This window comes from Branchiostoma belcheri, unplaced genomic scaffold (assembly GCF_001625305.1).
Source record: "Branchiostoma belcheri isolate BF01 breed outbred unplaced genomic scaffold, Haploidv18h27 scaffold4, whole genome shotgun sequence".
NCBI classification, from domain to species: Eukaryota; Metazoa; Chordata; class Leptocardii; order Amphioxiformes; family Branchiostomatidae; genus Branchiostoma; species Branchiostoma belcheri.
In genome coordinates, this window is record NW_017804020.1 from 4,057,765 (window position 1) to 4,074,342 (window position 16,578).

Below are 16,578 nucleotides of genomic sequence, written 5' to 3' on the forward strand. Positions count from 1 at the left end.
CCTGTAAGTTTCATGTTGCTAAAATTTGAATATGTTTACATCATAGTGCTTTTATCTAAGCAATGGCGATGGCCAAGTGTTGTTGCTGAAACTTCTTTAAAAAGTTGGCGGAAGGGACCTGCCTTAAGCTTGTACGTTGGCTTCATGATGCGAAGTGTGACCAATAGCGGGGCAAGTTTGCTGCGACGCGTGCAGTAGACTGACAATGGCAATTTAACGGTGGGACGTCGAATAAAGCCGAAACCACCATCGTGTGACAATCGGATTGCTTGACAGTAGCGTCAGCTCAATATCACCGCCGCCCTCCCACCACCTACCCCGCAACCTTGCACGGGTTCACCCGCTTCACCGCGCGAGGAGACTCGTTGGGGAAAATCCCCACGGTAGATGGGATATTAGACACAGCTGAAACGTGATATGAGTGGCAATCAACTCGTCATTCCAAACCAGATCGCAGGGAAATTTGAGATTTCGGATGCCAACGCATTGCCTTGTCTCCCGAGGGATCGTCTTTTAGAACTTCTGAGACTAATGCAGAAGCTTGTTCCCTAACTAGATCGCCAGACAAGGATGTAGGCAACTTTTTGATTCTCATAGAGACATGCATTCGACTCGACTTCTTATCCTAGACATGTGGACAAATGGATAAATGTAAGACTTTGGATATAAAGGCATTGAGCAGCTTTGGGTTTGGATTTACAATGTGTGGGGGACATGATAAGGCGATATCTTGATTATTAAAGCTATATTTGTACTTGTGTACACGATTAGGCACGTAGTCTACTTAATGCCCAATAAAAGAATAATTTCTTCCAACATCCTTTGATCCTGTCATGTAATTAAGCACTTGGGACCGAATCAGGACAAATGCAGCTCAGCAATGTTTAAACAAATTGTTGCGTAATCGAGTCGTCTATCTCCGTGTAGCATTGCTGTAAACCTGTCACAGCAGGCCACTTAGTCCTGTATATCTCAAGCCGACTTATTAAACTACATTAGACTTCTACATTAAAAGCCCCTATATAATCTTAGTGTCTCTCAGAGGAAAGCAATTATCGGTTCCTTCTCTTCATCATGTAATTACTAATGTCATACCCGTAAACCCAAAAGATTAAACCTCATTGCAGATACATTAGTGTGTCGTATTTCTGCATTAAGTTGATTCATCTATTAATACTTTTAATTATGAATGTGACTCTTCGATTCTTCTTGAGTACATCTCGTCTAATCACACTTAAAAGATCATCATTCTTGATGCCGAATTTCCTGCACTTAAATGATTAACTCATCATCTATAACGACGGCATGCACTATAGGCTAGATAACTGTTAAGGGCATGGCTTTGTTATCACAATTAAGACAGGGGTATTTGACAAGAATCTAGACCTAATCATTCTGATGTCATTTCCAAATCAAGTAAGCCATAGAGCCTTGTACTTTTAGTCATTAGCGTGAAATTTGAAACCTTCAAAAGACGACTTCAGAAGATAATCCTTCTACTAATGTTTGAATCTCAATATAAACATTAATAAATAGATGAATACTCATTGGGCAAATTGTGCATTTCAAAGTTTTAGCAACAACAAAGAAATGAGTTCTGGACTGTAATTTCTTAGTAGTTTCCGTGTATTTTTGTGACATTGTTTGAGGTACAAACTACTAGCTATCTTAACAAACGATTGCATTTGTAACATGTTTGAATCTCAATATGTACAATGTATATTTATAATAACAGATGAATACTAATTGGGCAAATTGTGCCTTTCAAAGTTTCAGCAACAACAAAGTAATGAATTCTGGATTTCTTTCTAGTTTCCTTGTATTCTTGTGACATTGAATGACGTACATATTACTTGCTATATTAACACACGATCACATGTGTAAGATCGAATCCGTGCGAAGAATGCACCCAGAAATAATCTTAAACACCTTTTGTGGAAGTATCGTATGATTGGTGTACTGCTGCTGACCAACTAGCATAACTTGTCGCTGTTGTGGTGTACAATATACCTTACTTAGTCACTTAGCACACCATGATACACAGGGCTTAGAAGACTGATTATTTTGCACCTTTTATTGAATATTCGCACATCAACAGTTGATTTTCACTCTGCACTGTAAACAGTGCAATACCCATTGCGACAACAGCCGCACCATCACTTTGTGGTGTGCTACGCGGCCATCTAACGGCGCAGCAGCCATTTTAGCCCTTAAATCTGCAGCTGCAATCCACTCAAAAAATAACCACAGCACGATAGGATCGATCCTAGTGGACTCTATAGCATATAGTTATTGAGTCCCGGGTGTCTTGGGGGTATGGTCTGTAGTTCATGCAGGGCTTAAAGAGTGATAACACTATTTCAGACGCATACGGGGCACTTACTCTTAGGGTGGTTCTGCCTGTCCCTGAGTACTCCGGATGTTAATGTAACAACCATTATAGGCAATGTAACTTGGTACGTTTAGATAGACCAGGGGCAGTGTCTGTGCATGCCCAACAGAATATGTGATGTATCACTATGTTCCATTTTTGCAAGCGGTTTTCTAGAAATGGTGCCAGGTAAGATGTCCGCAAGGGAGAATATGGAAACTCTCAACGATTCCAATCTGTGGGAGATTTATGACTTTTACAGTGTTTGAGGGATGGTGTGTTACAGTTGGATGGCTTAGTAATAACGCTCTCCCCCAATATTTCGGGGCATGTCAAGCCGGCAATTTGGTCAAAATAGGAATTTATGGCCCCTGTGGTGACACAAATCTTTCTAAGACTATTGGCCTACATTGGCCGTCGGATCTGCGAAATTGCAATAGTGACTGGATCAGCGAGTCATATTTCTTCCATCTTGGCACACGAGCTGCAATGAGACGTGTCCTTGTTTCTCTGCCCGTCTCCATATCTTATACTTCATTTCTGGCAAGAAATTCGGAGCCGAAACGCCGACTGAATGTACGAAATGTAGACCAGACGCCGTTGTGCAGTTATGTGGCTACCGCTATTTTTGATACCAGCGACGATAACGTCATTATCCACCGCTGAAACAAGCAGGGGTTAATGAGGGCCTAACCCTGAAAACTAACAACACGGCTGTTATTCGCGCGATGCGTACATTTGCTCGGCACTAATTGCTTTGATTTGTTTTTGAAGAAGTCAGGCTTAGTTTTGCACACCCTTAGGATTGTGAGGGCGGTGTTCTCGATGTACAAAGTTGAAATTGATATATGTGTGTGTGTGTGTGTGTGTGTGTGTGTGTGTGTGTGTGTGTGTGTGTGTGTTATTGCGTTATGTTGTATGCAATAGAAAACCAACGGTCTGAGTTACATGAATCGGAAATGTGAAGTTCATAAATACGTCATCTAGCATAATACATTTATCAAAGCTCCGATTTGTGTTCATATTCTTCAAAGATGGCGCCTATTCAACAAACACGCAGTTACATTTGGGAAGATCAAAAACTACCGAGATGTGTGCTTCAGGTGTAAAGAAGTGACGGGTTGTAGATCTCAAGTTTGACTGGCCGAGACGAAAGCTTGTAGAGATCCAGACGTACACGAGGCATGCATCGCAACGACTGCAGAGTCTATTCCACTCAATTGCCCAACGGATTGCCTTGAGTGGGCAGATTTTATCCCATCTCCGTACGTCTAATCGCCCCGTCTTGCCCATTATATGCGCCTCTCCTAATAACAAGTTGCTTGTCAGTGAGAAACAATGTGTAAGAGAGTGGTATATCTCAGGTCGACTGTTGTTCAACAAACCGAGCAGTCGGGATGGTTAGGTGACGTTGCCGCCCAATCCATTTGCCCGCAGCACTAAGCCGAAGGAAACCGGGGTGCGGGAAATCGTTCGTCTAGCGTGGATGGGATTACCTTCTGCCTTATTCACACCCACGGCAACCGACATTTCCTGCACTTTACTAACACATGGTGAATTCGAACCAAACTTTCACAAAGCAACGCCTGCTTTTCAATGGCCGAGAATCCGGAGTAGAGAGTTATATATATATTGCCACCATTGTACGCATTTTTGTTGCTCTAAAGTGTCTCGGCTCTCTCAAAAGTAGAGCTACCACAGAATCCAACTGAAAGAGTGAAACCAAGCTTTGAACATGAAATACCAATCAACTTCACGGGTATATAAAGATTTATAGTTGGTGACAAAGCCTAGTGACCAAAAATGAATCACTTTTACACATGCCTGCCCACGCACTGACCAACTTTGTCGGAGCTGTCCGCAAAAGTTGGACACTAGACAGCTACACTTAAGGACTTAATTCATCGCCTCTGGCATCAGCCAGGTAACGCCACAATCTATTCATCACAGAGAATATCCTAGCAGATAGGGGATTACGGTCTGCATTACCGCTGAAGCCGTGTTGACCCTAGCCCCCATGAGCCCGACTGAACAAACAGTGCCTACATGTGTGTCGAAGAGATAGTCCTGAGCCAGGTGGTAGATACAAAAATCGAATCAAACGCTGGTATTGCTTGCAAAATATTAGCAGACATGAAGATCTTTCTTTCTTTCTTTCTTTCTTTCTTTCTTTCTTTCTTTCTTTCTTTCTTTCTTTCTTTGAATTTACCACATGCAAAAACAAGTGGAAGGGAGGACAAAACAGGTGTATCTACGCCTTTACAAGTTGTCCTCCCAAACCTGAATAATGATAATACAAAACAATACGGAACCAAGTCAAACAATAAACATTAGACATAAGACATCAAAAATCAGTAGACATGAAATATACAATTCGGTAAAAGTTATACACAGAATTGATTATGTGCAAAAATTATAAAATGTCATTATGTACAGATTAAAAAGCTAATTATGATACTAATGCGGCCTTAAAGCAGTGCATGAGGCACACCCACAAGATGTGGACCAGGAGCAGGGAACGTCGATATTGAACTGGGTGTTTTCGTATTGCTGGGTGTATTCGATCATTTGCTTTCGTATTTTTTTCTCGTTCAAAAGCAAATGTGCAAAACGTTCACGACAGTAAGAGATTTTTTTTGGATGTTGCAAAATGTTCCACATCGGTGTAACCTTCTGACAGTTTGAGTAACATTTTTTTCTAACTATTTCTAGTTCTATCCGGCAAAAATTTATTTATTTCTGTTTTATTTATTTTTATTTTATTTTTTATTTAAACTTTATTTCAGGCACTTGGCCCATATGACATACATACAGGAATATAAGGTACAGAAAAGGACTGAGTAGCTAAAAATCTAAATAACTAACTTTAAAAAAGACAAGATTAACATAATGCCTCCAAAATGGGCTAAGATTTAAAAAAAACAGTCGGAGTGGGCAAGAGTATGTATAATGGAGTTCTCAGAAAAAAGCAACTGGGAAACGAACGAATGGGATAGTTTTCGAAGCTTAGCGAGGTGTACGTCAAACTCAGTGCTATACGCACTGATTTCCAAGCATGCCCTGTAACTAACAGTGAAACGGAAATCAACACATAATAACAATACGTACATAACCAAGCGTCAAAACAGAAGTGTGTACCATAAATCGAGGTCGATAATTCAGGCCAAGGTCAGGAGGTCAGCAGTAATGCTTCAGAAACTTCATAAAAAATAGGTTAGACGCGGCCACTCTAACTGTGGCAGGTAGGCCGTTCCAGGCAAATGCTCCCCTATACGCAAACTTTCTCCGGCCGGATTCTAATCGGACTTTAGGAAGTTTTAAAGATTGTTATTGCGACTTGTTTGATAGATGTGAGATGGTCTGCTGAACATTTGTATGTATTCCGGTACTTGTTGCTATATTGATTTGAAGACAGTTTGAATGAGGTGCATTTGCCGACGACTTGCCAGGGAATTCCAACCTAACACAGACAGCTGTACATTATAATTATCTACATGTGAAGTACGTGATATACCAAGAACAAGCCTTGCGGCACGATTCTGAAATCAACAATAATATAATCCCACGCATGTTGTCTCAGCGCACATACCGTGAGCAATTTGTATTTTGAAAGAAATTTAGGTAGTCTTTAGATAGCGTGCACATCCCTGCTTGTAATACTAGGTAATTGTACGTTCCACCTTGTAAAATACTTTGTATGTTAGAATATGCCATCAATGTAGTGCGTCCATCATATGAACGACACGCCAGGGTTTCATATGACGCTCATAAACTGTAACAGATACATTTCGTTTATGACTGACCAGTCCTGACATCATTCCCCAACCTATTGTGTACCATGAAGGGGAAAATATGACTATCGATTTTTACCTTAGGTCAGACATTCGCCAATCATACAGTAGGATGGATGCTCAGTGGGTTTTGTACTCGTCTAATGGGTCATTTTCTGTGCCGTCTTGTAATAAAACTAGCACCGCCCTCCTATGTGAGGACCAGAGAGTTAATAACCTGTTTTTCCTACAGCTGATCAATAGGTATCAATACCAAGACTGGCGTGAGCGAGCGGGCGAGAACATGTCTTCCTTTCGGTAAATAAACAGAAAAGCGTCAAGGAAGAGAACTTTGCCCTGGTTTACAGGAGCCTGCAAATGTCACGTATTGTCTGCTCCTCAGCCGCCGCGAATCGTTCCGTTTCTGCCGGAGTCTCAGGTCATTCCACCCGCAAAGGTCAGGTGTTAATCACGTTGACTGATGGACAAGGACGGGCCGGGGTTATATGGAAATTTGGATACCTAAACGCCTACGGTAGATTCTGCCTGAAAGGGGACTACCTGACGTGCCTTTAATTTCACTCTCTGTTCTGTCGAGGTCGCTCATCAGTGACTTAAGCCCGTAAGGCCCGCGACGTGGCAGAAATAAATGGTTCCTGTGTTGATGAGTTCCTGCCGTCTCGTATCTAAACAGGCCGGGATTGGCGAGATTAAGTTTTTGTGTCTCCAAAAGAAATGCGTGACTATGATGGATCTGTCTGTACGGGACTGTCTGCTTGACTGCCTGTCGTGACGCAGGAGGCAGCAGTTTTACTATCTCGGGCCACAGCTACTTGGAGCGTGTCAGTGAGGGTAGAGAAAGTGCGATATTGTTAATGAATCCATCCATCATCAGGCTGACTGATGCTGAATGGGCTGTGTTTTCTCCCTTTATTTCGGACAAAGACTCCATGACGCATAGCTTGCCCATGCGGTGACCTTGCGAATGTGGAAAATATCGTGCAATTCTCTCAATCAATTCCAAAAAAATGAACGCTCCAGGAAACTATTTTTCCCCTGAAGCCCGGGCGATCTAGGTAAATGATACCATTGTCTGAGTACGGTAACGTTATATGTAAGGGGAGCAGAGAAAGATTACGGCGTGCCACGTACAGAATGAAGCCGAAATAGGTCAGCCAGAAAACATGTTTATAGATTGAGCCTTAGATTGCGCCTGTATGTATTGAACACTAGTTGTCCCATAGACAGAAATCTAATGGTCTTTTCGTTAGATGAGGTGCCTCGATCACTTACAGAAAAGAAATGGGGAATCCTCTTATGCTTAAGACAGAAGACCAGGGGTATCGCACAAGGGTGCCCCGATCTTTTATGAGATTTCTAAGCGCACGATTATTTAATGCAGTGTTTGGGTACTTAGTCAATTAAAAATGCCGTAAGGCAAATACAGCGCGAACAACTATAACTTTGGGCCTGGTCCAAGATTTTACTACCGTTCATTTTTACGTTGCCACATTGCGCGTTCTAATATTTTTGCGTCTAGACAGGCCATGTATCAATAAGTTTGATATCGTCCGTTCATATCATACACTGTCCATTAATAACGATAGTCTTGAAACTTTTCTGCCAACATTTCTGCACTAGTGAAGTTTCACATACCAATGTCGTATTTGCGTCTTTTATTTACGTACTATCTTTTTTTTTCATCATCGATACTGCATCGCAAGGTTTGAGCTATCTATTTGGCCACACTCTCATCATACCAGCTTTTTAGAGATAACGCTTCTTGATGCGAGATAAAAATAATTTTTCATACGCTGACTACTCAAACTGTTGTCAGGCTTTCTGAATAGAGCATTTCAGAAAGGAAATGAGCATCATCATCACCCCACTACTACGATTGCACTAGATTGCATTTATGAGGATAAGATTGATGTGTTTTTAACTCCTGTGCGATATTATTTCATAATCACAGAGAAACTATTATTCTAGTTAAGTAATGTTCCGACATATAAATCGTTTGATGAATGGGTGTACCTCCAACACAATGCAGCGTTAAAACTACCATCTCGCACGGGTGAGACATGTACGCTGTTAAACTTAAGAATACGCTTGTCATTCTTCTCATGCTACTTGCAGGAACTTTCTAAAAAGAAAACAAAAAAGGTTATCGGTTCCACCTGATCTATGTTGGCTATGTTTTCCGCCGGTTCGGAACTAGCCGAATAAACATGTCCGCTGTAATGAAATATCCAATTCAGAAGGGCCTACGTGAAGCACCATCGTGATTCGTGACGGCAATCGCCGGTGACATCAGCAGCGCACGTCGAAGGTAGTTTACCACAAGCTGCAGGAGAACTTATTGTGCCCAGCAACGCAATATTCCCAAACTAATCTGACGGGGGATTTGGGTGATTGATGCACTAGCGCTACACAAAAGGCGGCTCACGTGTCGTGGCCGTGTATGTTAACGAGTATGCAATTTGCTTCCTGCACTGCCTGATGAACTCTCTTTACGTCATTTCATTTGAAGACAAGATGTTTCATTAAAAGGGCACATGTTGGCCACACGTTGCAAATTTAACATGACATATTTATGTTCATTTGGTATCAGATCGCAGCAGTGCCTACATCATTACACCGTATTATCAGTAGGTCATGTGTAACGATGAGCATACCAGATCATCTATATTTCCCATATGTATTCCCGATATACTAGTATATGGGTGGATATATATATAGTTGTGGGATTGGGTATTTGGGTGTAGACAAAAGAGATGTGTATGATTATATGTATAGTGTAGAAGAAGACGCCCATGCTCACGTCTTTGGATGATTGCTCTTCCAGAGTTCCGCAAAAATAATTTGAACTTTTATGACACAATAAAACAGCAATGTAAAATGTACACAGTACACGCCGAGTGGACCTCTAACAGAAGATTGTTGTCACTGCGCTGCATTAGACACCTGTTGACTCCAGTAAGAGCATAATCGAATGTACATTTAAAACAGCCTGAAATAGCCTATTGGCCATATAGATTTCAAATTAGGATCGAAAATAGAAAAGTGAAAGATGCCGCTTGCCCGGGAATTGCAATCAAGCCTAATCGGATCTGCTGTGCGTGAGAGGCCTATCCTATCAATAGGCTTAAAATGGAGCCCGTGTTCAGTACGTCACCTGACGTCAACAAGCGCGTCAGTACACCCACAATCCTGCTATTACCAGCCCTTAGCTATGCAGGCTGTCCATTGCTCTTAACCCCTCCCAACAACCAAACCCAAAGACTACTGATAGGTCATCTACGTGACGACAAGACTACAAAAGAGTTGGTACTTACAACTTTCCAACTCAAGTGTACAGTTCTGTTCATCCAGAGGGTACTTTCGGAGGTCCATAGGGCAGGCCGCCTTCGCTGTTACCCTGGAATTGGATTGAGAAGGAGTCAAGGAAAGTCTCTGAGACGTCTTTGATGTTCTGACCCGCTCTGACATTTCTCAGAACAATTATGCGGTCGGCATGGGAGGTCAGGAGTGGTAGGGAGGAGGGCTCTCGCCCTTTCTTCCCCGAATGATCATTGACCTAGACGGAGGCACTATCACGTAGAATTCGTAATACAGGGTTTGCTACCACTTAAGCCTAGCCATGAGTAGGCTTACATTCGATGTCAATTGTTTGATCAATAACTACTGTATCCAGATACTGCACTTAATCCAGTTAGAAGGGAAACTTCGTCCTTCGTTTCATTCAGTGCAAAGATGGTTTAAGTATTGAATTGTACGATCAAAGAATTAAAAAGCTACATGTACTGTTGGACGGTATAGTAATATGTAAAATGGACACAGCACATTGAAGCAATCCACTAGCCGCCAGGATCTTCACACGTACCCACTACCCCTGTATTTCAGTTTCCAACACTAACAGATGCAGTTCATTATTACATTATTACATTATGAGCGTCACAGTCACTAACACAAAAGGTTGTTCTGGTTGGTGATTTACTACAGCTGTCAAATACTGTGCATGCCTGTTGATCTCTTCTGAGGGTAGGAACATATAATGTGTTGCCTTGAATCTTCAGTTACACTGCACTAAAATGTGTGCATCAATCAAGATTCAGGATGGCAATACGCACGTAGGTGGATCTTGTGCCACCTCAATGATGTTATCCGTCCATTTCTGTCAAATGCTTTCTTCATATCGACAAAGCAAACAACACAACCCCCCCCCCCTTTCAAGAAACAAAAGTATAATGCTGGACAGTATGCAATCTGATATTTTGGCTAGGGAAAGAAAGTAGCACTTTGCTATACCTCAACCCGTAGAGCACGTCTCCGTTTGGGAAGATGCGGATCAGCCGGTTGTCTACGGTGACAGTGTGCAGGAAGGATTGCTTGGCGTTGACTAAGAAGATATCCGGTACCCAGAGCTTCTCCACCAGGCGACCGTCCAGGCTCAGGGTCCGGTTCACTCCTCGGAATATGAGGCGGTCGTCGTTCCAATACTGACGCAGAAACAGGGTGATGGTGTAGTCCTATAAAGAAAGAGACAGTTATGATAGTATTGTAAGAACCTAAATACTATGTATTATCTCATCTTTTAGGCTTGTTGATTAGAAGCCGGAAGAAAAACAATACCAAAATTCACAACTATTTTCGATACATAGTGATAGCCAACCCTCACGGTGCTTTCTTGTCCTCATTTTGACCAGTTTTACTAGATAAGTGTACTTGAGCCTCGGTACTTAACGTGATTTATGTTGTTAAATAGGATGGAGCCATCAAGCTAAGTATTTAGTAAACATTGTGCAGTTTTTCGCTGGCTGCTGAAGCTGGCTTTCCAGTTTTGTATAGACATTGTCTCAGACGGAATTGAACGTCTACGATGCGTCTCAGAAATAAGATGCATCCTCTCGCAAGCTAAAGGAACTTGAGACATATCTGAAAGTGCAGTTTAAGATTCAAGAACACGCACCCTTTATTCATAAGGATACCGTTAACTCTAATGGATATACATGTGTTGAAAGAATACAGTACTATCCGTTGAATTTTCAAAAAGACCTAAAGAGACGATTTACTGCATCCATTGATATTAGCTTTTCATGTGCAGGTTGTATATGCATGGCAGCAATTTAGGTCTTCATATGATATTCTCTACACGATGCGCTTCGGCCCTTCTAAGCGTTCCCATCTAGATTAATATTCAATACGTCCCTTGAAGCTTCATGCAACAAAACAGAGAAAGAGGATACCGGATGTTATATTTCATTCAAACGACGATACGCTCTAATTCTCTACATGATGCATGTGGTAAACCGTGACCTTCCATGTAAGGTAAGTGACATTGAGGAAAAGACAGCGAGAGAGCCGATTTATATATAACATTATGCTGAGTTTCCCCTGCCAAATGGATAATTGAATACACATACTGAATGCCTGTATTCCGAAGGTCACGCTGGGACGAGTACTTCAAATAAGAGCTTGTCCCAAATTGATCTAGTGAGCAACAGTTGGCGCGTACTTGGGCTGCTGGATTATCTAGCCTTGACAAAGCGGCAGAATATATTACCGGGAGCTTATTTTCCAATCAGACACGATGTTACGCGACAGATACATGACTTTGAACCAAACCTGTCATGACCGTTGTTTTCTCATGCAAATTTATTCTAATGATCCCGATACACTGGAGATTGAATGCGGAATGTCTTTATCTATCATATCACCTAAGGAAGAAGGAATAAGAATCACCCGAACAAGATACCGTTTGGGCATATCTTCGTTGTTAAACCTATTTACAACTAGTGTGTTTGTAAGCATTATTGGTTGATTAGTCTACATGTACGAAGACAAAAATACAAGTGGTCTTGTTCATATTCAAGATATATTTGATCAATCCTCGTCTTCCTCTCTAAAGATAAAACATCATGTAGATGTATTCCTGCTGAATATCGCTAGTATATAATTTGATAAGCATGTCAAATGACAACCGTGTATTGCATATTGAGAAAGCACGGCTGCCCCACAGTTGATTGGATCTGTCCGTGCTTTTAACCGCGATAGTATTGATTTAGTCACATGACATTGCCCTTGTACTATCGCATTTGGTGACTGAGCGTCCCTAGATAGACATGTGATATATGCGGAGAATGAAACTATTTTAAAATTCACGAGGCAATGTAGGCAAAACACTTGCAAAAATATAAAGCTATGATTAAAGAAGCCGATGTAACTTTTGGAGATCAAAGTGATGTTATTTCTTTTAATCAGATGGCAACATCTAACACTCCTTCCCCCATACAAACAAATGAATTATTTATTATCAAAGTAAAGTATACCAATGAAGGCATCTACATGTATTCCCAAACTAATTGTTTACTTCACAAGACGAGAAAAAAAATCGGTTTTGCAACATTAAAATATACCAAAGTAGGCACCTTCATGTATCCCCAAACTAACTTTTCACAAGATGAGAAAAAAATTTGCGGTTTTGCTTAAAAAACATGATTTATATTTGTACATCGTACAAATGTATTGGATTACCACATTGGAACAGGCAGGATAAATTTGAAAGTAACGATAAATATTATGTAAACCCGTCACGATTCGGGCGGCTGCCCTACTGTATGAGTGAATGCAGGATTTAGCGCTGCCCATGCCGTGGAATGGAGAGTTATATCTTCCAATTTCCATCGCCTGGGATTTCCTGGCTGCTTATCCTACCGAACGATTGTGCTACATCTTCGAACGGGATATGAGGAAGCAAACCCAAGAGTGCGTAATATAGATACAGCCAGAATGGGGAAGTTGATTACAAATGTACCTCATACAGACTGCGGGAAGCCATGTTATCCCTCTGTATCAAGTTCCATTTCCAGGGATTTCCAGCAATCTGACCAGAGGGCTGAAGCAAGCGTCTGTTCATGTTGATATCCAGACTGTCTAACACCAAGAAGGGTTTTACTACTACCTTGGACTCTTTACCAAAATGCTGGAATACGGATTGCTTGCTTAACTTTGAAGAGATTCAATGTACTTTACTATCCATCAACCATATCTATTTTATTTTGGGAATATCTATAGCAGCGACACCTGTGCTGTGTAATGTGAACCAGTCAGAATTGCCATGAGGAAGGTGAAGGTCACCGAAACGTCGGCTGGATAAAAGACAGTCACTTTCCTCAGTGACTTACCAACCTGATGAAACTATTCATGGGTATTTTAGTTTGGAATTCATAAGTTAGATTGATTCCCAGGCTTTACCTACAGTGTATACTAGGTGAAGCCCCTATCACACATTCAGAACCTTCTCCCAGCCAGGACTGCAACTACCTATCTATACGAATTGAATCTAATTTGAGCTAAATTTCAGTCAAATGTGACACCCGAACACGCCCCGAACACTGCTTACCTACCCCTGAAATACCACCCAATTACCAGCCAAACATAGCCGAACATCCGATCCCGTCCACACCCGAACAGTAGCCGACCTCGCCGAATATCATCAGCCACAATTGACGTTACTCCCAACATACTCCTGACCATGGTTGGGGGGGGGGTCGTTAGGCCATATCAGGGTTTCAAGGGCACCCAATGCTGTTTTATAGGGTGAGATTGAAGTCAGTATTCTAGTCAGTTATCTACATACCAAGTTGAAACAACACTATCCCAATGTATATCGACATCCACGGAGCAAAAATACCAGCAATTCTGACGAAAAAAGTAACTGGAAGGATCCACGGATGATTTTTAGGGTACCACCCAGAAAAATAAAGGAATCATCTTGGGGCTTGTTTCTGCAGTTTTGAAAGCCTAAAGTATGAAATACTGATTCAAACGTGCAAATGTTGGGCAGTATATTCCAATGTTATACAGATTGCCTTATTCAGAATATTTCCAGTATTGCCGCCTTGAATTTGCACTGGATGCCTTTAAAAGACCCGGTTGTCATCTTTGTCTCATGGACTGGTTTCTGAGTCATTGCTCTCGGTCTACTGGATTATTGCTATTGGGCAGTAGTTTCAATACAATGAATCAAAAAGTCATTGGTGTCGCAGCATTAAATTTAATAAAACAATTTACTTAGGAACTTTACTGCTGTCCATTAAGGTACTTTCCCCGCACAAATCTTTTTTATTGCCGCTAACCCCCATAGCAATTCCCGGTCAAAATAATAACTTCCACCCATAAAGTGCCAATTGTGTTGACCCTTCTGATACGGGTCCCTCCAAGAGTCTGCTATACAATTATGATTTAATGATAATATTTTGTATGTAGTTTATGGTGTTACATTAAAGTCATTGCAATGTATGCCCTACGATAGATTTACGAATTAAATATAGAGTACGACCGTGGTTTTGCCATGCAGTTGCCTTCTACCAGATTCGAAAATGTCGTCGGCTGTCACATCTGCCATAGCTATAGTTTCGCTGAAAATCGTAGGGAGAATTTGACTTCGCTTTGATGATGGTTCTCAGTTGCTTGGTTTTACCTCGGGGAAAAGAAATATCCTTCCGTGGGAAGGCATTTCTTTCGTTTGCATATGTATGTTCACTCTTCGAGGGTCTGACGGATTTTTTTTCAGTATATGATTAGTTATTGAGGTCCAGATGCGTTTTTTTTATATCGTACCTGTTTTTTCAGTAATCAACATCAAATGATTCGACACCCCTGTGAATCTCATGGTTTGTGGTCGTGGTATCGTCTATTATTTACAGCTGCTGTCCACTTTGTGTTAAGCCGCTGTGGGTTTACCAATTTCTATGGAAATGGGGGTGGGCAGGCCCCCAAACAAAAAAGATTGAGGCGCGCCAGGTGAATTCGTAATTTCAATTGGCCTATAACCACATTCCTTTTAGGATGCTTCTATAGCCTGTATTGTAATGTTTGAATTTTTAAGTATATTTCGATTAACGAAAAATCAACAACTTATATCAATAATATACCCAAATAGTTCCCATTGCTAATTTTTACAACTTTTTTTGTGCTTTGTCTTTTATATTACACTTTTCGTTCAATAAGACTACCCGGCCGGGCCCCGGTTTGGAAATGTGACCTCAGCAATACTAGTACTTCCCAGAGGGTTGGGAATATCATATTTATTGTTTTGAAAGGTTTCGACATTTACAAATACCGTCTGTCACATCGCCGAGACTTTTCATCCCTTCCCGTCTGCTCAAAACAGATCAAAGGACTACGGAGACCCCAATACGTCTGTTTTAGCGACATGCACACGCACGTCATGTGACGCTGAGTGGCCCAGATGTTCGTGGCACCCAACGGCGTTGATTGAAGTATTGGCAGACCAAAAAGTAACTTCTTTGATCATTTAAGTCTCTGTGTCACTCTATTATCATACATTACTTTATTATTTCATTTTTATTATTTGTTACAATTATTGTTATTAGCATTTGTTTGTTACAATTATTATCATTGTTGATATTTTTATTTTGAAACAGATTGTCACGTAATTTTTGGTAGTTGAAAGGGCATTCCTGTTTCCCATGACCGTTTTACATGTAATATAAAGTTGAAATAAATAAAAATAAATCAATAAAAATAAATAAATAAATGAATGAATAAAACAAGAGATAAAGGAAAACGCAGTAAACATTACCGACGAGATGCAAGCCACATACACCATGTACCAGACAGTAATATGTTAGAATCTACCACCTTTGGCGGTAAGGATTAGCGTGGGACGTGCCAGGCTTTACCTGGTGTATGTGTGGAGAATATTTCATTTGATTTGAATTGGCCTCGTGGCATACACTCATGGTTATTTTGACAGGGAAGGGCGTTGTATGCACAAAGTCAATATATCTGAATCCTACCCGAGGCGAGGCTCTGGGCATGACAAATAGTGAAGCGGAGTGGAACATGCTCCGGCGAAATGTGACGTGAATAGAGGAAGGCACTTTGTCGGAGCTGGATATTCTGTGGTCAGGGTGAATGACCTGAGCAATCTCTGTATTCATCATCTACTTTGACTTGTTTGATGGACGCATGTCATTGGGTAAAAGTTACAGTTAGATGCATAGATTTACGTCATACGCACATCTTACGTTCTTGCCTCATTGATTACTTATAACAAGTGGTTTAACTTCCATGGACGTATCCGGGGGAAGTTATCCAATGTGCGTGATGCTTTTACTCCGTAGTCATGTAATGAAAGTTTCTTGCAAATTCCTTCCTCTAGGCTAATTGCAAGTACATGTAGCATGAAAATACATGTAAAAGATGGACAACAGGATGGGTAACATAGCATGAAAGTTCATCTGTGTTGGTGCAAGTCATCATTAATTAAAGACTAAGCTTTAACTTCCAACGTTTATATTACAGAAATCGGTAACAATATAGTATGCAACTACTCTAACTACTAAACACTATATTCTAACTTATTGGGTTGGACTTGTTTACTTCAATATATTACTTGGACTTTATATA

General features: G+C 41.0%; 1 protein-coding gene across 1 annotated transcript in view; it reads right to left on the reverse strand.

Moving 5' to 3' along the window:
• LOC109477197 (gamma-aminobutyric acid receptor subunit beta-3-like) overlaps positions 1–16,578 on the reverse strand; it is a 48,777-nt gene that overhangs the window by 23,154 nt on the left and 9,045 nt on the right. The window contains exons 3-4 of the mRNA XM_019778267.1: positions 10,450–10,670; positions 9,477–9,559 (exon numbers count right to left, since the gene is read on the reverse strand). Coding sequence (XP_019633826.1) covers positions 9,477–9,559; positions 10,450–10,670 — 304 coding nt within the window. The remainder of the gene's footprint in view (positions 1–9,476; positions 9,560–10,449; positions 10,671–16,578) is intronic.